This window comes from Corvus moneduloides, chromosome 13, assembly GCF_009650955.1.
Source record: "Corvus moneduloides isolate bCorMon1 chromosome 13, bCorMon1.pri, whole genome shotgun sequence".
NCBI classification, from domain to species: domain Eukaryota; kingdom Metazoa; phylum Chordata; class Aves; order Passeriformes; family Corvidae; genus Corvus; species Corvus moneduloides.
The window spans coordinates 11,859,264-11,880,690 of NC_045488.1; the positions used below are offsets into that span (position 1 = coordinate 11,859,264).

Genomic DNA, 21,427 nt, shown 5'->3' on the forward strand with positions numbered 1-21,427 from the left:
CGAGTCTGTGATCCTGTGCCTTTCCCGTCGGGAAGCTGCAGCCGGCGCGGCTGCCGAGGAGCTGCGCTGACCCGGGGCTGCGTTACCTTCAGCAGAGGGTACGTCCATAAACCACACGTGTGCGCTCAGGACAGGATTTATGGATTGAGCCTTCCTGCCTCCTGGAGCGGCGGCCGCCTCCCGGTCCCCCGCTGCGGCTGCTGCCGGCGCCGGGCCCGCGGTGCAAGTTCAAGGTTTGTCAGAGCCGGGGAGCCCGGGAGGTGTTTAATGGCAAATGGATGTCTGGGGCTTTTATGGGCAGGAGGAGGAAAACTTCCCCGCAGCCGAGGCAGAGCGGCCAGGCCCACATGCAGGTGAGTGCGTGTCCATCCCGGAGGGAGCCCGGCTGGCCCGGCACGGCACAGGCGGAGGGAATTGCTGCCCTCGGCTCGTCCCGCTCCATCCCTGCGAAGGTGTTTGGTTTAACCTGCTCAATAAAGTCGTGTCTATCGATCCCGCACGCCGCGTTCCTCTGCAGCCGCACGGCCGCTCCGGCCCAGGGAAATCGGGAAGGTTTTGAGCCGCAGGGATGGTGCGGGGAGGGTTTGGGTGGCCAGAGAGGCGAGGGGCAGGGGACAAGGTGGCAGCAGCTGCGAGGGTTGGACAGCGAGGGGCCTGAGGCAAACTGGGGAGAGCCGGGGGTTGTGTTGTGGGTATGCAGAGTGTGAGGGGCCAAGGGAGTGGTCATGGTGGGAGAGGTGGTGGCCGTAGAAAAAGGGGGTGCACGGTGGGAGAGCCGGGGCACACAGAGAAGGTGCATCGGGGCTTTGGTCAGGTGTGCCCAGCTCTAGGAAGGGATCCCGGGGCGCACCGAGAGGAACCCCCAGGCTCCCCGGGGATCGCAGGGCAGGAGCCCCGCACGGTCCCGGTGCTCCCCCCGCCCCGCGGGGGCTCAGCAGCCGGGTCAGGCGGAGTGTGCCCGGCCTGCAGAGAGCCGCCGCCCGCTCCCTTTGTCAATGTCCAGTAATTAAAATGTCACCGTTTAATTTTCAGGCCTCTCGGAGCAATCTTTTCCTAATAAAGAGTCTAATCGAAACGCTCCTTCCCCCGCCTCGGCGGGCAGGGCCGCGGAAGAGGCTGCGGAGGTGCAGAGCCGCCGCGGATCGATGGAGAGAAGCCCGGATTGATCGGCCTCTAAAATTAAATTTATTGGGGTCATGGTTTTATATGGTGCTGATACAACTGTTAAATGGGGAACATTCATTTCCAATAGGAGGCGTTTATTAAACTTCCACTGAATTAGACCGCCGTGATTTATGTGGCAATCTCGGCTCAGCCCTCCAGGAGCGCGGGGCCTTCCGCGCCCGCCACGCGTGATTATTTATTTATACACCCGTGACACGGCTCCCTAAGTTTTAACCTAAATTATCCACCGGCTTCGGCTGCCAGCGGCACCGGCCCGGGGAACGGGGAAGGGTGAGGGGTCCCGTCGGGGCGCAGCGCCCTCCCCGCCGGCCGCGGCCCCTCCGCGCCCCCCGGCCCCGGGGTTGTCCCCGGCGGGGTCCCCGGTTTGGGGGGCGGCGGCGCCCGCAAACGTCCCGGCTCTCGCGTGCGGCGATCGTTGAGCGTTAATTAGAAATTCATTACAATTAAAAGCCGCGCGCACACGCCTTAATTACATCTGATTTTTAATTCCGAATCCGTGTTTACACAGTAAGCGAGACGTACCTCCTGATTATCCCCAATACTCTTTATACTGTACTAATTATGTAAATTAAACCTAATTAACTGACAAAAACTGCAGTCAATTCAACTGTTAAAAGATACGGCGACTGCGAGGAGTGGGGCGCCGGCGGGGAGCGCGGCCGGGGCGGCGAGGCCGGGGTGGGGCCCGGGGCTGTTCCCCGCCCCGGGGCTCCGCGCCGCCGTCGGGGCGAGCCGGGGGTCGCCTCCGCCGCTCCGGGCTCCGGCCGAGTTCTGCGGGCACCGGGGCAGCGGCACAGCCCGGGCACGGCGGAGGGGATCGGGGCAGAGCCGCATCCTCCCGGAGCCCCCCCCTCTCCTCGCGGTACCGGCTCGGTCCGCGCGGCCGCCCGCTCCCGGTGCCTCGCAGCCCGGCGTGGCCTCGCAGCCGCTTCCGCAGCTCTGCGGGTGTCGAACGCCGTGGGAACACCCGGAACGCGGTGGCGAGCGGGACAGCGGGGCTCCTACCTCCGTATGGCTCGAGGAGCGAGGGCTGGGGAGGATAAATAATTAAAAGGCGAGGAATAATTACCGGCTCGGGTTGCGATCATTGCGGGAAGGCCGCGCCGCAAGGCCCGGCCGGCAGCACCCGGTCCGCGTCCCCCCCGACGGGGCGGCCCGGGGGGAGCCGCGGCCGCTGTCCCGCGTGGGAGGGCGGCCGGGGCTCGGTTCAGCCGCGGAGGAGAAGGGTGGCTCCGCACCCGCGCTTCGCTCTGCGGCGGCTCCGCCGCATCCTCCCGGTGCCGCTGGTGATGGCGGGGAAGGAAGGCGCGGGGGCAAACACAAAAGTGATAGCTGGGGGCTATCCGCGCCGTTATTAACTTCTGTGTGATCAGTGTAATTACGCCGATCGCGGCCGGACGCGATGATTAATTACAGTTTAATTAACGTGGCCGTGACGAGCGCCGCATGCGGGAACCCAACCCGGGCAGGGATGCGGCTAGAGGCCCCCGCCACGCTGGCAGAACCGGCGGACACCGGAGCGCCGGGTCCCCTAAACCGCCCCGGTGTCGGCCGGTCCTGCCGGTGTGGCGTGAGCCCCCGTGGGGAACGAAAAACACGAGCTCGCCCCCCTCCGCCCTCTCCTCCCGGCGATTTCGTTGCCGCCCAATGTCCCCCCCCTCGGCCCCGGTACCGCTCCCGCACCCGCGCCCCGCACCGGAGCGCGCATCCTGGCTGCGAGAGGGATGCGCGGTAGCAGCGCATCCCCGATTTCGATGGGGTCCCTCCGCCGCTCCCCCCGGGCTCCTCTTTTCGTTACCGCCCGCTCCCCACGCAAACTTTCAACGAGCATTGCTCCCCCCGGGATGGCGGCACCGCGGGAGGCGGGCGCGGGGGGGGGACACGGGGGCGCGGAGCCCCACGCAGGTGCGGCGCGGGGCTGATCCCCGTTCTTACCTCGGGCAGCCCGGGCGGGTCCCCGCTCGGTGGCGGCCCCCACGCCCTCCCCCCCCCTCCCGCTCCCTCCCCGTTCCGCCGTGCCTTAAAGCCGCGCCGTGATTGACTGGAGCGCATCGGTGATTGACGGCGGCGGGGTCCCGGAGGCCGTTAATGTAAATATGCTGGTGCTAAGTGGGTGTGTCTTCCCGTTATTTTAGCTGTCACCGGATCAATGTGCAGCGTCTCCAAGTACGGATCCGGATCCTCCCTCGGTGGCGCGGCTGGTCACTCGCTCTTGTTGCATCTCGCCCGGGCGGACGCGGCGGCGGCGGGGCGGGCGGCGGCCCCGAGGCGTCGGTGAAGGGCGCGCCCGCTGCCCGCCCGCCCCGCGCCCCGCAGCTTCGGCTGCCCCGGGAACGGGCTCGGTGCGGACGGGCCCCCCCGGCCGATGGCGGCCCCGGCTCCGGGCTGCGGCCCCTAGTCCCGAGCAGAGCCTGCACGTCCAGCCGGGCTCCGCGGCGCGGTGAGTGCGAGCGGGCGGCGGAGGAGGGGATGGGGATGAGGTGGGGGGGGGGGGGGCGGAAAGCGGGGCGCGTTTTCGGGAGTCGCTCCCCGTTATTTTGTGTAATTACCACGGAAGCGGCTTAAGCACCGGGAGCCTTCCCAGCTAAGCCAATTTGCCTGGCTCGCTGCTGCCCTTCTGCTACGTGCGGCGGGTGCTGCCCGCCCCGGCCCCTAATCCGCCCGCGCCTAATCGCCTGCCGGGGACACGACAAAGGGGCTCCGGGCCACCGCGCCCGCCGCCCCGCTCCGCCCGCGGGCACCGAGCGCCAAGTTTGGGCCCGCCCGCTCCGGCCCGGGGCTCGGGGCCCCGGGACGCCCTGGCCGCATCCTCCGGCGCGTTTCGTTGGAGCCCGCCCGGAGCCCGCCGCAAACCGGCACGGCACGGCCCGGCGAGCCGGCACAAAGGGAAGGGACGCGGCACCTCCCGGGGACTCGGCGAGGGAGGAAGCGGAGGTGGTGACCCCCCCAGGATGCCCTTGCCCCGGGCTCCCGGGGCCGCTCAGACGCGGGGCCGCGCCCGGCGGGCGGATGCGGCGGCGCTCGGTACCGGCGGCCGCGGCGCGGGGGATGCGCTCCGGCCCCGCCAGACCCCTCCGGTCGGGGAGGGTCCTGCGGCAGCGCCCGAGGGGCTCCCGGTCGGGGCCGGTGGCGCCGAACGAGGAGCGGCTGGGCCGCGCGGCGGGGATCGGCCGGGCCGCGGAGCGGGCCCCGGGAGCGGCGGGCCGGGAGCGGCGGCGGGGCCCCGGGAGCGCCTCTAACCTGCGCCTTTCCCCGATTTTGTTTTGCAGGGGCGTTTGGGGGGGGAATGGAGGCGATCGCCAGTCAGATGGGAAATGGGAGAGATGCAAGCTCCTCCCCAAATTCAAAGCAAGAGCTGCAGCCGTACCAGGGCTCCAATACCCTCAAGCCCAACCAAGTGGGTGAGACCTCCCTGTACGGCGTGCCCATCGTGTCCCTGGTCATCGACGGGCAGGAGCGGCTCTGCCTGGCGCAGATCTCCAACACGCTGCTCAAGAACTACAGCTACAATGAGATCCACAACCGGCGGGTGGCCCTGGGCATCACCTGCGTGCAGTGCACGCCGGTGCAGCTGGAGATCCTGCGGCGGGCCGGGGCCATGCCCATCTCCTCCCGCCGCTGCGGCATGATCACCAAGAGGGAGGCGGAGCGGCTCTGCAAGTCCTTCCTGGGCGAGCACAAGCCGCCCAAGCTGCCCGAGAACTTCGCCTTCGACGTGGTGCACGAGTGCGCCTGGGGCTCCCGGGGCAGCTTCATCCCGGCCCGCTACAACAGCTCCCGCGCCAAGTGCATCAAGTGCAGCTACTGCAGCATGTACTTCTCGCCCAACAAGTTCATCTTCCACTCCCACCGCACCCCGGACTCCAAGTACACCCAGCCCGACGCCGCCAACTTCAACTCCTGGCGCCGCCACCTCAAGCTCAGCGACAAGACGGCCACGGAGGAGCTGTCGCACGCCTGGGAGGATGTCAAGGCCATGTTCAACGGCGGCACCCGCAAGCGGACCTTCTCCCTGCAAGGGGCGGCCGCCGGCGGGCCCGGGGCCGGCTCCCCCGCCGCCAAGGCCGCCCTGCACCCGCCGCCGCCCGCCGGCCCCGAGCTCGCCCCGGCGCACAAGAGCCTCCGGTGCAGCGGGCAGGAGGCGGCGGGCGAGCGCGGCGCGCTGGGGCTGGCGGCGGCGCACGGCGGGGCCGCGGGCGCGCACAGCGGGGCGGGCGCGGTGCGCAGCTACCCGGTGATCCCGGTGCCCAGCAAGGGCTTCGGGATGCTGCAGAAGCTGCCGCCGCCGCTCTTCCCCCATCCCTACGGCTTCCCCGCCGCCGCGTTCGGACTGTGCCCCAAGAAGCAGGAGGAGGCGCTGGGCGGCGCGGGGGGCGGCGAGGCGGGCAAGGGCGGCGCGCTGCCCCCCGGTATGTTCTGGGGGCCCCCGCACCCCCACCCGCACCAGCCGGCCCAGCCGCCCCACCAGCCCGGCGCCGCCAAGGACACCGGCGTCTACCCCTCGTTCCCCGTGTTCTGGCCGGCCGCCGGCAGCCTGCCCGTGCCGCCCTACCCCGCGCAGAGCCCGGCCAAGGCGGCCGCCACCGCCGTGGTGGTGGCGGCGGCGGCAGCGGCGGCGGCGGCGGCGGCCGAGCCGGCGGGGCTGGCGGGGCGGCACGGGGAGCTGGAGGGCTCGGAGCCCTCGGGCAGCGGCCGGAGCAGCGCCACCCCCCAGGAGGGCGCGGGCGCGGAGGGCGAGCGCTGCCCCAGCGCCCTGTCGCGGGCGGCGGGCGAGGAGGAGCGCTCCGGGGACGAGGCGCTGCTCGCCCCGCTGCCGCTACCCAGGAAGGGCAGTTACCTGTCCGCCTTCCGCCCCGTGGTGAAGGACGCCGAGAGCATCGCCAAGCTCTACGGCACCCGCGAGGCGTTCGGCGGCGCGGGCCCCCGCGGCCCCGGCTACCTCTCGCCGGACTTCCTCAGCGAGGGCAGCTCCAGCTACCGCTCGCTGTCCCCCGGGGGGGACACGGCCGAGGAGCCCGAGGTGGACGTGGAGTCCAACCGCTTCCCGGAGGACGAGGAGGAGGAAGCCGCCGCCGTCCCCGCCGTGGCCCCCGCCGAGGGCCGGGAGCCGCCGCCGCCGCGGCTGCTGGCCGGGCCCGAGGAGCCGCCGCCGCCCGCCGGCGCCGACGGGCCCGAGGAGAAGACGGGCGAGGCGGGCGCGCAGGAGGGCGGCCAGGCCCCCGACGGCAGCCCCGAGCGGAGCGGCAGCAGCGGCGCCTACGAGGTGCGGGGCCGGGGGGGATCTGCCCTCTGGGGTCCCCGCGGGGCCGCCCGCGGTCCTGACTCGCTCTTTTGTAGGTGTTCGCGCCGGAGAGGGGGGAGCACCTGCAGCCGCTGAAGCCCGCAGCCTCCCTGGGAGCCCCCGCCGCCTTCCTCTGCACCCCCGAGGCGAAGGGTAACGCGGGCCGGGGCCGGGCGGCCGCTGCGCACCGAGGGCGCGGCCCCGAGGGCGGCTCAACCCCGGGGAGGGGACCCGAAGGGCCGCTTTCGTTTGGGGGCTTTCGGGAGAAAAGCGAAACAAACGGGTTCCGGGGGGGAACGGGGGCTGGGGCCGCCCCGGGCCCGGGGATGCCGCCGGGGCCGCGGCCGGTGCGGCGGGGATGGGCTGGCGCAGCCAAGCTCCTGCCCACAAGCTACTTTCCAACAGCAAAGCGATTAGGATGCCCGCTAAGAAGGTTTTAACGAGGGCTTTGTCCGTAATTATGTAATTAAGGATATATCAGGACCATACTTTCATTGCTTATGGCTGAAAATCGGTTTATTAACTTTAAGAGCAAGATAAAGAAGACAATCACTCCGCGGCAGAGGATTTAGAGACCAGAAAATCCTATCAGGACCAAAGGAATGTCTCTCATCCCAGCCCTGTAAATACCGACAGAGGTAAGCACCGCTCCGCGGGGCGATGCGCGGCCCCTCCGCGGGCCATGCGCGGTGCGCGGAACCCCCGGCGGGGCTGACGGCGCTCTGGCCTCCCGCAGGCGAGGAAGGGCTCGCCATGGATGTCACCGGGACGCAGCTCGTGGAAAAGGACATCGAGAACTTGGCCCGAGGTGAGGCGGGGTCGCGGCCCGGAGCGGGGCGAGGGGTGCGGGGCTCGGCGGCCCGACGGGGCGGGGGGGGTTTGTGGCACCCCCCGGCCTCTCCCCGCGGCTCAAGGTATTTGTGTTTTGTGCAGGAGTGATTAACTCCTGTGATTAATGTAACGTAATGCGATTAGCGCCGCGCCGAGCCGCCTCCAGATGGAAAAGTGCGGGCTCCCCTCAACCCCGCCGTGTATTTTTAAACAGATGAGTTACAAAAACTGGTCCTGGAGCAAATGGAGCTGAGGAAAAAGCTGGAGAGGGACTTCCAGAGCCTGAAAGGTACCGGTGCCCCGTCCCCTGCCCACGCCCCGCCCCGGCCGGGGAGCGGGCCCCGCACCGGACGCGGTGCTGACCCCCCGGCCCACAGATAACTTCCAGGACCAGATGAAGCGGGAGCTGGCGTACCGGGAAGAGATGGTGCAGCAGCTGCAGATCGTCCGAGGTAAGGCCGAGCCCATTAGTACTTTTATTTTTTTAATTTCCTTTTCTCCTCTCTCTTTTATTCCTTTTTAAAATTTTTATTTAATTTTTTTTATTTCTGCTTTTTTGTTCGCTTGGATAGGGTTTTTTTTTGTTTATTTTGGGGGGTTTTTTTGTTTGTTTTGGTTTGTTGGGGATTTTTTTTGTTTTGTTCTACTCTGTATCTTTTCTTGCCCTCCAATTCCTCTCGGGATTTCGAGCTGCCCCGCAAACGGCTGCGAGGCACCGTGACAGGGCAGAGAACGAACCTTCCCTCTCGCAGTCACTTCCGCACGGGCTAAATTAAAACCCGAGCTGTAAAATTACTTACCTGGCACGCCGGGGAGCCGTGCCCGGCCTTTCGCCCATCTCCCCTCGTTTCCCTCCCGTTTCGGGTGCCCTCGGGGCGGGCGCATCCCCGACGGGGCCGTGACGCTCCCCCATCCCAGACACGCTGTGCAACGAGCTGGACCAGGAGCGGAAAGCGCGCTACGCCATCCAGCAGAAGTTGAAAGGTACCGGGGGAGCACTGGGGGGGCACAGAGGTCTGAGGGGGGGCCCGGGGGTGACGGCTCGGTCCCTTGCAGAGGCTCACGACGCGCTGCATCACTTCTCCTGCAAAATGCTGACCCCGCGGCACTGCACGGGGAACTGCTCCTTCAAGCCGCCGCTGCTGCCCCAGTGAGCCCCCCTCGGCCCCCCACCCCCGAAGCCATGCGGGCAGAGCCCACACAAGCCATTTCCACGAGGAGACACTTGTACATAGAGGACTCGGAGCCCGGCTTTCCTCGGACTGGCAATACGGCGGGGGGCGGCCCCGGGCCGGCCGGGGGCAGCCGGGCCCTCCCGGCCCCCCCGCTCCGCCTCCCCCTCCCTCCCTGTGTGTCCGCTTCTTCCACCCTTGTCCAGACTGGAAACAAAAGTGGCGATGTGCAATGGATATAAATGTACTGTGATTCTCTTGGTACAGTATTTGTCGGATTTTTATTTATTTATGATGTATATTGATCCCCCCCTCTCCCGGGCCCCCTCCTTCCCCGCTCCCGGTAAATTCTGGATGTAACGGCACTTTAACGGGCGGCCCGCGACTCCGGAGGCCGAACAACGCTCGCCCGCTCTGGGGACAGCCCCCTCTGTACGTGATTTCGGTTCTTTAATAAAAACAGACTTTAAGAAGACGCCTGGTGCGTGGGGCTGGCCCGGGGCTCGGGGGTCCCCGGCCGGGCAGGCGGCGGGAGGGGCTCGCACGGCTGCCCCCGGTACCGGGGCTGAGCCGGGGGTGCTGCCCGCTCCCCCGCCGGGCTGCCCGCTCCTCCCCTCCTCCCCGCCGCCGCCGGAGCTCATTAATGCCCATTTATATGCTCGTTTCACACATGAAGGTATTACATTAATGAGCTCGGAGAGCGGGCGCGGAGGTGCGCGCACACCTATTAGCCCGAAATACCCGTCCTTAGCCCAGAATTAACCTGGCTCCGCAGCGGGGCCGGGATCGGGACCGGGACCGGGACCGGGACCGGGGCGGGGTGAGGCTGCACCGGGGCCCTGGGAAGCTCCGGGGGTGGGAGGTAGCCGGCGGGAGACGCGCCGGGAGCCGCGGGAGGGAGGCACCGGGCACCGCGGGGCCCCGGCGGGGAAGGGATGCGGGGCCAGGGAGCGTCCCGGGGATCGGCGGTATCCCGGGAACCGGGACCGGGGCAGAGGGTGGCTGGGGAGATGCCCCGGGGGCTGCGCGCTGCCCATCGCGGGGCCGCTGCGGTGTGAGCCGGCCCCGGGAGCTCCGCAGAGCAGGAGCTGCCGGTGATTAGTTCCTGGGCTCATTAGGCCGTTCCACGGCCTGGGCCGCCACCGCGTGGGCGCAGCCGGAGGTGCAGCTGCCCCCTTCTCCCTCCAATTCCCGACCTCGGGATGCAGGAGCAGGAGCAGCAGCATCCTCCACCCACCGCCCGAGGGTGAGGAAGCCCTTCCCAGCCAGGGCAGGTGGACACGGTTGGGTGGGATGAAGGTTAAAAAACCCTTGGGGCGGAAGCCCAGATGAGGTTTGTGGGTTCTTGTTTTTGTGAGTCTCAGAGAAAGTTCTCAAGGCTTCTTTGCCCCGTCCCTGAAATGTTCCAGGCCAGCTTGGACGGGGCTTGGAGCACCCTGGGACAGTGGAAGGTTCCCTGCCTATGGCAGGTGGTGGAATGAGAGGAGCCTTAGGGTCTCTTCCAAGCCATTCTGGGATTCTCTCCTTCGGACACAGACATCCTGCACGAGACATCCTGTGTGTGACACCATCGCGAATGGGAGCTGCAGGGCTGGGGGCACCTCCGTGCACGTGAGCGCAGGGGAAGGATCCTCTTGCCGGGACACGGAGGGGATGTGAGACCCAGGAAGGTGGATGAAGGGTCTGCAAGCTGAGAGGTGCTCACTTGAGGGAATGAAACAGTTGGGCTTTTTTGGAGTTTGTAGAGGAGAAGCTGAAGCTTTTCCTTTGCATTTTCCGCTGTGCCTCTCTGGGTCGTTGCTGGCACCTCACGGAGGTGGCCCAGAGGAGCTGGCCTGGGTGCCTCTCCAGCCCACAATTCATCCAGCCCCTGCTGTGCCCACCTGCCCCGGTGGTGCCTCCCCACGTGGGCACAAAAATGAACCATTGCGTTGTATTAATATTTCCCCACTACTTAGCGCTCATTAAAATGTGCTTTGCAGAATTTAATATGCGACTTGAAATGACACAACGTATTAAGTGCTTAATATACTAGAAATTATGAAACTATTACAGTCTAAGTAATATGAAATAATTAGAGTGAATTAAACTTCACCGTCAGAGTGAGGGAAAGGCTTCAAATATTTTATTCTTTTTTTTTTAGGCTCAAAATAGTTGAACGCGATAATAGCCCCTGAAAATAAACAGCCAGAGTCAGGATTTTTAAATAATTAAAGCAGGAAGAAGCCTGGAGTGTCTGTGTTTGAGCCTGTGATGAATTTAGAATTGGGGGAAGCAGAAGGTCTGCTCGCTGTAGCTGATGGAGTTGCTCTTTCAGGCCAGTGGCAGAGCAGCTCCGAGGAGCTGCTCACAGACCTCCAGCCTGGCCAGGGCTTGTCCCCATATGCTGCTTCCCTCTCAGTTGCTGGGAGCAGACGCGGTGGCTCTCGGTGACAGAACGGGTCCTGCTGCCACATGGCCCGAGCTGGAAGTCCCCTCTGCAGAGCAGCTCCCACTTCGGGGGCTGCAGACACCAGAGACCCCCCCGGAAAAATCCCAGGAGCGATTTTCTCCCTTCGGGAAGTGCTTTGGGCCGTCACGCGGGTGCTGGGATCGAACTGCAGGGGCTTTCCTCGCAGGAGGGGATTCCCCGGGCTGTGGGTGGTTTGGGACCGGGGATGCGCTCAGGAGGGTCTCCAGCAGCGATGCCAAGTGCCAGGTTTAGGCAGGGGGTGGGAATGGATGGGATTGGGTGGGAATGTGCCAAACCTCTGCTGTTCCCTGTGCGATGAGTTTTAGATGGGGTACTGGGAAGGAATTGCTCCCTGTGAGGGTGTGAGGCCCCGGCACAGGGTGCCCAGAGAAGCTGTGGCTGCCCCTGGATCCCTGGCAGTGCCCAAGGCCAGGCTGGACGGGGCTTGGAGCAGGCTGGGATAGCGGAAGGTGTCCCCGCCCATGGCAGGGGTGGCACTGGATGCTCGGTAAGGTCCTTCCCACCCCAATCCCCGATTCCATGCAGACGCCAGGAGGTGGCGGTCGCAGCGTCGCTCAGCTCAGCGCTCCTCTCCGGAGTTTGTCCGGGTTTGAACGGAGGTTTTGTGCTACTTCCATGGAAACTGCCAAAAGTGCCCCTCGGGAACGCGAGGCTGAGCCGGAGGGGAAGCACAGGCGGCTCCTGGCGCGTGGGCTGATCCCAGCCTGGGGCAGGACGCGCCATCTGCCCTCCCCAGGTCCCAGTCCCTTCTCCAGCCTGTCCCAGTCCCTCTGAATGGTCCCGTCCTCGCCAGCACCGACTGCTCTTCCCAGTCCCGGTGTCCCATCAGCCGGGTGGCCAGTAAGGACAGTATTGATCCTGAGGGATGGCACTGCTCCCTGGGTGCCAGCTGGACTTTGTGCCCTGGCCACAGCCCGGCAGCCTGGCCAGTTCTGCTCGTTCCCAATCCGCTCCCTAGCTCACTGGTTTGGCCACGAGGATCCGATGGAAGCTGTGCCAAAAGCCTTGCTGAAGCCAAGGTAAATAAACCCCCTGATTTCTCCTTTCATCCCAGAGGGCCTCCAGGAACGATTTGTTCCCGGGGAAGCTGCACTGTCTGTTCCCAGCCACCATCCTCTTGGCCCCCGGGAATGCATTCCGGCGGGATTTGCCCCATCACCTTCCCAGGGTGTCCTCTCCCAAACATTCTGCACCACCCGCTCGGGATCCTTCTCCTCTCCCAGACTTTGGGAGTCCCAGTTGTTTTTTCCCAGTCCCAGCACTGCTGTGGCCCTTTGGGGATGATGCCGTGGTGCCACAGGGATGCAGGCAGATTCCCTGGAGCTGCCCACCATGGATGTGTTTGTCCAGGGGGCTGACGTGGACCTGGAGGGTTCAGTGGTGACCAAAATGTGCCATGAGCTGTTGGCTGCCCACAAACCCAAAAAGCTCTTTCTTGGGAAAAATCCCAGCTATTTTAGGCTCTGGCTGGGGACAAGGGGTGTGTTTAGTCCTTGCCTGGCTGGAGGTTCCTCCTGCCTTATCTCCATTTTTTTGGGGAAACCCATTGAATTTGAGAAGTGATGCTTCTGGCTGGTGTCCTTTGGGTGGGAATCCAGTGTTTTAGGGACAAGTCTGAACAGGACAGCAAGGAGGTGTGCGTGAACAGGCGTGTCCACGTGTGAGGAGATGTGGGTTGGATTAAATTGATTGAATTTTGGGTGCAAACACGACTTTTTGTGTGTTGCTGTGTGGTGAGAGAAAGGAGTGCGCAGGGCGGCTCTGCCGTGCTTACAGAACCACTTTTATTTTCACAAAGTGAACTCCGTGGCTCTCTTGGAAACTTAAACCACATTTTCCTGGGTGTTTTTTCCCCCTTAAAAGCTGACAATCCTTGCCTTTGATCTCCTTTCTGACTCTTAATGAAGTTGTGGGATCTGCTCGTTTTGGAGGGATTGTTCAGATCTTCTCATTTTGGAGATCTGATATTTGATGTTATTTTGGAGCTCTCTGCTCCAGGCTGAGCAGCTCAATCTCCCTCATCCTGTCCTCATAAGGGGGATGCTCCAGTCCCCCCCATCTTTGCAGTCACCCACTGGGCTTGCTCCAGGAGCTTCACGTCCCTCTTGTCCCAGGACACCGGACACCCCTCCAGGTGAGGGGCAGAATTCCCTCCCTGATCCCCTGGCACAGGCGGGAAGTGCTGCAGAACTCTTGCCCCCAAGGAAAACCCTTTTGGGAGAGGACAGGAGCACTTTTTTGGGAATCCTGTGGTGCTCCTTGTGCTCCCCTGGCTCCGGGACTGAGAGCAGCCTTCAGCTGGTAGGGCCATTAATGTCACCTTCCCCAAGCTCTTCGCTCACAAAGGGCCCTGCCAAGTCTAGCACATTTTAATTTGCTCTTTTCCCACACATTCCTGGATTTATGGCTTCGCTCAGCCTGGACCCGGCGCGGACGGAAAGCTCCCTCCTGAGGGTCACTCCACGCCATAACCTTTGTGGGCTCCCTGGAGGAAACCGATGTGCTATTCCCTGGAAGGTATCCACCTGAACGGGGGGGTTTTGCTGGATTTTGCGGGAATTTGGGCTTTGGAAGCTGGCAGATGTGTCTGTGTGGGGATTATGTCTGAACACAGGGCCGTTACTCTGCTCCCCACTTCAAATGCTTTGTTGTTTTCAGGTAGGATGGATTTGGGAACATGCTTATTGTGTAAAAATGAAAGAGAAAAGGGGGGGAAAAAAGGAGAAACCTGGGAGAAAATGGATTTCCAGTGATGCCTGCTCCACGTTGAGGAGTACAGTTGGAGCTGGTTACCATCTGCAGCAACTTGTCCAAAGCAAACATCACCGGTGCGTCCAGCTCTGGCTGCGTAATTGCCATAAACCAGTGCAAGGGCATCCAGACTAGCACAGCCCTGGAACTACTTCTAGGATTAGGTCTTACTCCCTTGAAAAATAAACCTTGGCAAGAGCTCCGCTCTCCCTAATAAAAATTCCGTTTTCACAGCTCTAATCAAGTTTTCCAGAGCTGTGGTCCAAATTAGAAACTGCACGCAGAATATCTGACCCAGGAGAATGAGATGGAGCCTTTCATTCAAAGCAGTGCCAGGCTGGAAATTTCCAAAGTTCTCGGTGTCTCACCTGTGGCAGAACTGTGGAGTGTGTCCCAGGAAATCTGCTCCTTGCACAGCAAAGCTCTGCCACAACCAAACTCCCGCTTGTCCCTGCTCCCAGGTGGATGAGTCTCCCCTGCAGGGTTCTTCAGACAGGCTGGGAGAGCTGGGAATGTTCACCTGCAGAAGAGAAGGTTCTGGGAATATCTTAGAGCCCCTTCCAGGGCCTAAAGGGGCTCCGGGAGAGCTGGAGAGGGACTGGGGACAAGGCATGGAGGGACAGGACACAGGGAATGGCTTCCTGCTGCCAGAGGGCAGGGACAGATGGGATACTGGGAAGGAATTCCCCGCTGGGAGGGTGGGGAGGGGCTGAGATGGAATTCCCAGAGAAGCTGTGGCTGCCCCTGGATCCCTCACAGTGTCCAAGGCTGGGTTGGAGCAGCCTGGGACAGCAGAAAGTGTCCCTGCCCATGGCAGGAGTGGAATGGGATGAACTTGGAGGTCTCTTCCAACCCCAACCATTCTGTGATTCCATGATAATTCTTGCTTCAACCCGATGTGCATCATTTGGGGCACAACCCTTTCCATGCAGAAATTCTTCCCCGTGTTCCTTCCCTGGTACCGAGGTCAGGCTGACAGGCCTGGAATTCCCCAGATCCTCCTCCTGGCCCTTCCTGTGGGTGAGTGCAACCCTGGCACCTCCATCGTCTGGGACCTCCCTGTGAGCCAGGGCTGAGCACAGACGATGGAGAGGGGCTTGGGGAGCTCCCCCAGAGCCTCTGGATGAATCCCATCCATCCAGAGACTGATGAGTGGCTCAGCAGGTCCCTGACTGACTCCTCCCGGATTCCAGGTCTGTTCTCCCCATTCCTGTCTCCCAGCCCAGCGACTGGTTGGGAAGGACACCAGGTCCTTCTGCTGAAGCCTGAGGCAAAGAAGGCAATGAAGTCCCTCAGCCTTTCCCTCATCCTTGGGAGCATTCCCTCCGCATCCAGTCAAGGAGGGAGATTTTCCTTGGCCCTCTCGCTGTTGGTGTGATCTATAACAACGCTTTTTATTGTTGTTCACAACAGTGATCGAGCTCCAGCTGAGCTTCCATCTTCCTCGCTTCTCTCGACGTGACCCAACAGGATCCTTGCACTCTTCCCGAGTTCCCTGCCCCATCTTCCAAGGTCATAAATGCTTTTTTCCCCCCTTTAATTCCAGTGAAAGCTCCTCATTCAGCCAGGCCAGTCTTCTGCCCTGCTGGCTCAATTTTTGGCACGTCCTGTGCCTTTGAGATTTGGGATTTTGGTCACAGGGAGGTGGAAGGGCCACGTTGGGAGGGTCTAACCTGTAGGAGGAAGGCAGAACATTACAGGTAGGAGACATGGAAGATGATGCACCTGTGTTGGCTTTAGACCATCTTTGAGTTGATTTACATCCACGCAGTGAAGACTGTGAGTGATCAGAACTGGAAGATGTTCAGAAGGAGAACCCACGAGCCTCTGAAGGTTCCTGCCCACTGGATTTGCTTTATTAGCTGAGCTTGTGCCAGAAAATGCTGGAAGTGGAGAACCCTTTTGCCAAACTTCTGAGGTGAACACCTGACAGAATCATCAAGGTTGGAACAGACCTCCAAAATCCCAGAGTCCAACCATCACCATTTTCTGTATCCTCTGCTGGCTAGAAGGCAACCAAATCTCACGGAACTTTGCGAATCCTCATGAAGATTCCAAGGACCTTGCAGAATAACTGGAGAGTGTGAAACCTCCTGAGAGAAGATTTAGATGGGATGTTGGGAAGGAATTGCTTCCTGGGAGGGTGGGGAGTGGCTGGGATGGAATTCCCAGAGCAGCTGTGGCTGCCCTTGGATCGCTGGGAGTGTCCAAGGACAGGTTGGACACTGGGGCTTGGAGCAGCCTGGGATAGGGGAAGGTGTCCCTGCCCATGGAATGGGATGATCCTTAAAATCCCTCCAATTCAAACAGCTCCATGATTCCATGATTCCATCAACTTGTCCATCAGGAAACAACAGCAGAGTCTGCTTGTGAAAGGAGGAAACCACAGCCGCACTTGATCTTCGTGTCTCTGCCTGGCTGGGCTAAAAGATGTTCAGAAACATAAAACCCCCGGGCAGGATTGTGGCTGAAACGCTCACGTGGGCTCCTGACTGTGGCAACGTGCCGGATTCTGTGATACGGAGGGGTTATATAACACCTTTCATGAAACTCTTGGCACGAAAACAATGCATAAAAATAACAGATGTGGCAAATCACAACCACGTTCTGAGGTCCTGCTGCAGCTCAGTTCCGTGAAAACAATAGGCTGGGTTTAAATTGGGGATTTTCTTTTTTATTTCCCCTCAAAGGAAATGTCCATGGGCAAAGAAATGGTTGAAAGAACAGGAAAAAGGCTAAAAGCGCAAGTGGGGTTTCACCTAAAGGAAGCTGGAGGTGGCTGGGAGCTCCAGGATCTGGGACGGGATTGAGGGTTGAGCCCTCAAGTGCTCCTTGTTACCTTCAGTGAGACTTTCCTTCCGAGCCAGGCAAGGCCGATGTGCTCCTGGGATGGATCCCGAGGGAACGATGGCAACCCGGCATCCTGCTGAGCCACTGTCCCTCTAGGGTACCGCTGCGCACACGCGGCACTTGGGGGCGCGGTTTAGTGGCGGCTTGGCAGGGCTGGGTTGGCGATTGGACTCGGTCTCGGAGGGATTTTCCAGCCGTAATGATTCCATGATCCCTTCTGCAAAACCTAAAGGTTTGGGACGAACTCTAAATGCAGGACATCAGCAAGGGAATAACCCTGGCTGTATCCAGTCCTTCCCCATCCCTGGAGTTTTCCTGGACGGGTAGCTCCTCAGGAGAGGTGCTGGCCACCAGGAACGTGGCTTTTCCCAAGCCTCTGTGAAGCTGCGGGGCCGATAAGAGGCCCCTCCCCGGCCGCCAGGGGAGCAGAACGAACGGGCTGTGCCTGCCCGGCTGATAAAGAGGAACAGCTCCAATTAACCACCAGCAATTCCCTCTGTTTGTATTGGAACACGGCGTCCTGAGCACGGGCTGTCCTCGGCTCGGAGCACCTCAAACCAGACCCAGGGCTTTAAACCACGAGGTGATGCACGGAATAATTGATATTGCTGCGGGTTGGGTGGTTTTTTGTTTCAAACCCCCTTCCTGGCCATCATTTTGTAGCTGGTTTTGACTGTGGCGTATGGGAACATCCCTGGTACCACAGCTCCATCATAACCCTGCTTCCCAGAAGGGAATTCGGCCTCCAGTCTGCCCCAGTCTGTGCCATTAATCCATAATTCATCGCTGGAGACAGCCCAGATGTGAGCGCGGGACCGGCCGCGCCGTCGCTCCGCAGCGATTTGGCCGAGAGGTGCCAATTATTTCTTGGTATCATTTTAAAGAATTCGGGTCCCCAGATGGGGGAAAACTGCAGGACATCTTCAATGGGAAAGGGAAAAACAGTGCGAACAGGCTTTCTTTATTAGCAGAGAAAAGAAAGATATTTTAGCTAAAGGCTTCCAACTTGAAAAAATAAAAAAAAGGAAAATTTGACTGAAAGAGAGAACTTACTGTTTTGAAAGAGTTTGCTGGGTGGAGACATCAAACTGAAAGGATCTTGTGTAATTCTGCTTTTTAGGTCTAATACTAAATTCACCCATTTATTCCTTTGCTTCCCCACAGGGAGATGGCTGAGGAATGCTCAGGAAAAAGCTGATTTCTGGAGTAGCTGGAAGCATGTGGCATCTCCCAGGATCGGCCCCAGACACTTCTGTCTCTAATTTTTGTCCAGACAGCTGATATTTCAGAGCTCTTCCCATCCTCCAAGCCCTCTGCAAGTGTTAAGTATTTTTTGCATCCAGCAAATGGAACAATAACGGAGGACTTAATTTTCCCATCTGTCAACTCGTCCTGAACAAATTGTACGTCTTTCTCTTCGGAGTGAAATCTCAGCTAAATTAAAAGCTTTGGTGTTCATTTTCATGTAGCAGAGGTTCTGAAGGAAATTCTGTCAACGCATTTCTGCCTGGTTTTTTTCTTCTTTTTTTTTTCCAATCGTATTAGGAATCGCAGATGATTTGTTTTTGTAACTTGGGTGGTGGCTCTGTCTGAGGTATCGAACCTTAAATCATGCTGCCCTAAAGTAATGCTGATCAGGTTGAAGCCAGAATTATCATGGAATTCTGGAATGATTGGGGCTGGAGGGACCTGAAAGCTCATCCAGTGCCACCCCTGCCATGGGCAGGGACACCTTTCCCTATCCCAGGCTGCTCCAAGCCCTATCCAGCCTGGCCTTGGACACTTCCAGGGATCCAGGGGCAGCCACAGCTGCTCTGGGAATTCCATTCCAGCTGCTCCCTCCCCATCCTCGAGGGAGCAATTCCTTCCCAATACCCCATCCATCCCTGCCCTCTGGCAGTGGGAAGCCATTCCCTGTGTCCTGTCCCTCCAAGTCCCTCTCCAGCTCTCCTGGAGCATCTTTAGGCTCTACCAGGAGCCTGCTTTTCTCCAGGCTCAATATTTGGGGCACAAACGCTGTGTCAAGGGTGGTTTGTGGTGTTGGCAAGGGCAAATCCAGGGAGAGTTTTTCTTTGGAGATATTCCTGTGCTGCTGCAGAGCCCGAGGGCCACGAGCCCGTGGTGATGCTGCAGGTGCCACCCTGCCCTGCCGAGGACCACGGGCACAGCCTGGTCCTTGTTGTTCTCCAGGCCGGGGAGCGCTGCTCCCTTCTCCCCCTGAGCCCCGGATCTGCAGCAGGGGGTGACACAAGAGGTGTTTTGGGTGACACAAGAGGTGTTTTGGGTGACACAAGAGGTGTTTTGGGTGCAGAAACCCCCTTCTCTCACAGTTTTATTTCCTTGTAGGAGATGTTGTCTGTCCTCCCCTCATCCTGCCCCTCCCCTGTCCCAACGTCACCCAGCTGGCAGGCTCAGATAAGGGCTCGAGGGGGAGATAAGAAGCTCTTCCCCTTCCCCTCCCTCATCGGGAGCAGCAGCAAACGCTGAGGCTCCGCTTTCGCAACCCCACCAGCTCCGTTAAATGCACGGGAAAGTGAAACCCGTCACACCCCCCCGCCCCGGGCTCCGGGAGGAAGATTTGTCAACGCAAATCTTTGGTGAAAGAAGTGAAATAATAACAAAAAACGTTAGTTCCCCTTGTCCTTAGCACGCCTAAGCCACCCTTGACCTACCCTAAACCCAGGACAGGTTTACCTCGAGCAAAACCCTACTCTGTGATGTGGCAGAGACACACCCTGCAAGAGACAGGTAGGAATTTGGCTCCGGAGCTGTTTTCATTGGAAAACAAAAGGGTTTCTGTGACAGTCCGGAACAAGTGCCAGTTCAAGGGTATGAACTCTTTTCAGACCGTGGTACCTGCAGGATATTCCTCACAAGGTTCCTCCAAGCCCGCAGTAGCTTTTCCCACCCTTCCCAATTAGGCAGCTGGAGTGCAGTGTAGTGACAAATCCCAGGAAATTGGGAAAACAGGGCAAATAAATAACTTCTCCTCATTGTCTGGTGGCTTGTCCCCTCAGCAAGGCATTCCCAGAGCGGCATCCATGGATGCAGCCGTGCAGAGCGCCAGGAAGCAGCGCCAGGGCTCCGGCAGGAATCATGTGGGGTGACTCCTGCTGGGATGTTCAAAGGAGGTGCGATAACTTCCCCGCACCGCTAATGAAGTAGAAGAGGAGGGAAAGAGGCAGCTACTGCCTGGCTCAGGTTCTCCCTGCTCCGAGCTCCGGTGTCAGGAGCTGCTGGCGATTCCAGCGCCGGTATCCATAGCAGGAGCTTTGGAGCGGATCAGGTTCAAGTATTTTTGCTGGCTCGTGCTGCAGCAGGGATAAATTATGATGTCAAAACAGGGAGATGTTGTCACACAACCATCTCCCCTCGTGGGGTCAAGGTTCTGCTTTATAGCTCGGAAAGCCATTAGTCCGTTTGAAAGCATATGCCCAAGAACGGACAAAAAAAGGTCTTGTGTGTTTGGGTCAGAGCTGCAGACAAAAGGCTCTTTGTGCTGGGCGCTGACAATGACAAATAAAGAGGAACCTGTTGATCTAGGAGAGAAATGGAGGATTATGGAAAGATCACATGGTGAGAAAAAGACCTTGGCTGTTTGTCTGGCCGTGGGTCTCGCCTGTCGTTAAAATGCTTTCTGCAGCTCCGGCGTGTTTGCTCAGAGAGACGCTGGCTCCTGCTCACGTGCTTTTCTCTAGCCTGCAAAAGGCTACCTGTGCCTGAATGTGCTGCCCGCATCTGAGACGTGATATGCCCTTACCTGGCTCCCGGCCAGGTGTGAGGCGTCAGGGCAATAATTAATGTTTGCAAATGTCTCTGATCGTGGCCGGAGCAGCAGAAACACTAAAACCCGGTGTCTGTCCAACCATGGCCATAAATACAGGACACAAAGACAGCCCAGCAACAAAACGCCTGTAATTCAACAAAGTTATTGGAAGGAGCCCAAAAGCTATGTCTAATGCTAATAATAAGCATATTTCCCAAAGGTAACATTTGATTTCTCTCCAAAACGAAACATATTTGAAGCTCTGCCTGGCCGTCATTGTACAGCAGATTAACTGGGGCAGTTTAATGTGTGACTGAGTTTGTAAAGCCTTCAGCCAGCTCTGGAGAAACAGCCACAGTCTTGACAAGACTGGGCTACAAAACACTTCCCAGATAATGTGGTGTTTTTCACAGTAAGCCTGGAAAAAATAGGGAACGGCTTTGGGTTTGTGGCACGCACATCTGGCAAGTGCAGAGCCCGGATCGGTGTGCAGAGAACACGCTGACCAGAAATATTTATACTCGGCATTGATGGGCTGCCTAAAATGACCTCCAGAGCCTGTGCAGCGCACCATGGATTTTTAAAAAATCTGTTACAGCCCATTATGTGCTGGAATGCATCCGAGTCCATCAGCGCAGGGAGCCTCTGCTCGAGGAGACCTATGGAAATGGGTGGAATCGGGAATAAAGCAGGGCTGTGGGGGGGGAAACAACAACAGAATGCTTCCCCCCGGTTTTATTTATCTTTACAGCTGAAGAGATGGAGCTGGGGAAGGCGAGTGGGAAATGAAGCCCAAAGGGAGAGGGCCCTGGCTGTTCTGTGAGTGCTGCTCTGAAATCAATGCAGATAACGCGCTTGGAAGGGCTCTCTCATTTACTGGTTTTCCGTAAATTGCCGGGCCACGCCTCCCAGTGATAATGGGAGAGTTCTGCCTGCGCCAGTGAAAATATACTGCAGCATGAAAAAGGAGTGTGCAATTCCTTGGAGCTGCACTGGGATAGCTTAGTCTGGGCTGCCCTGAGTTCCATACATTGGAACTCCCCCGGGTTCCGCCTCTCGGTCCCATGGAACAGAGCGTTCCTCCCTTCCCCGAGTTCATCCCAAAGACACAACAAACG

General features: G+C 60.0%; 2 protein-coding genes and 1 long non-coding RNA gene across 3 annotated transcripts; 2 read left to right on the plus strand and 1 right to left on the minus strand.

Annotated features, from left to right (window-relative positions):
• Positions 1–1,795: 1,795 nt before the first annotated feature.
• On the minus strand, positions 1,796–2,928 carry LOC116450567 (basic salivary proline-rich protein 2-like). The gene is made up of 3 exons (XM_032123180.1): positions 2,647–2,928; positions 2,255–2,468; positions 1,796–2,124 (listed from the first exon to the last, which is right to left on the minus strand). Exons 1-3 carry the CDS (start codon positions 2,926–2,928, stop codon positions 1,796–1,798), a joined length of 825 nt encoding a protein of 274 aa, XP_031979071.1.
• Positions 2,929–3,267: 339 nt separating this feature from the next.
• On the plus strand, positions 3,268–8,944 carry SKOR1 (SKI family transcriptional corepressor 1). Its single transcript, XM_032123406.1, has 9 exons — positions 3,268–3,625; positions 4,455–6,448; positions 6,523–6,619; positions 6,997–7,104; positions 7,203–7,274; positions 7,512–7,586; positions 7,675–7,749; positions 8,216–8,281; positions 8,354–8,944. Exons 2-9 carry the CDS (start codon positions 4,472–4,474, stop codon positions 8,449–8,451), a joined length of 2,568 nt encoding a protein of 855 aa, XP_031979297.1. The 5' UTR covers positions 3,268–3,625; positions 4,455–4,471; the 3' UTR covers positions 8,452–8,944.
• A 2,552-nt stretch (positions 8,945–11,496) lies between these two features.
• On the plus strand, positions 11,497–18,043 carry LOC116450739. Its single transcript, XR_004242956.1, has 3 exons — positions 11,497–11,961; positions 13,360–13,459; positions 17,708–18,043. It is a non-coding gene; the product is annotated as an uncharacterized LOC116450739 (long non-coding RNA).
• Positions 18,044–21,427: the final 3,384 nt, after the last annotated feature.

Bases quoted from the DNA above. Each gene is read 5' to 3' on its own strand.
- LOC116450567 (XM_032123180.1), bottom strand. From the start codon at position 2,928: ATGCGCTGCTACCGCGCATCCCTCTCGCAGCCAGGATGCGCGCTCCGG. The intron at 2,469-2,646 runs GTTGGGTTCCCG...CGCCATCACCAG, and splicing joins CTAGCCGCATCCCTGCCCGG to CGGCACCGGGAGGATGCGGC. The intron at 2,125-2,254 runs GTAATTATTCCT...CGACACCCGCAG, and splicing joins AATGATCGCAACCCGAGCCG to AGCTGCGGAAGCGGCTGCGA.
- SKOR1 (XM_032123406.1), top strand. From the start codon at position 4,472: ATGGAGGCGATCGCCAGTCAGATGGGAAATGGGAGAGATGCAAGCTCC. The intron at 7,275-7,511 runs GTGAGGCGGGGT...ATTTTTAAACAG, and splicing joins CATCGAGAACTTGGCCCGAG to ATGAGTTACAAAAACTGGTC. The intron at 8,282-8,353 runs GTACCGGGGGAG...GGTCCCTTGCAG, and splicing joins CATCCAGCAGAAGTTGAAAG to AGGCTCACGACGCGCTGCAT.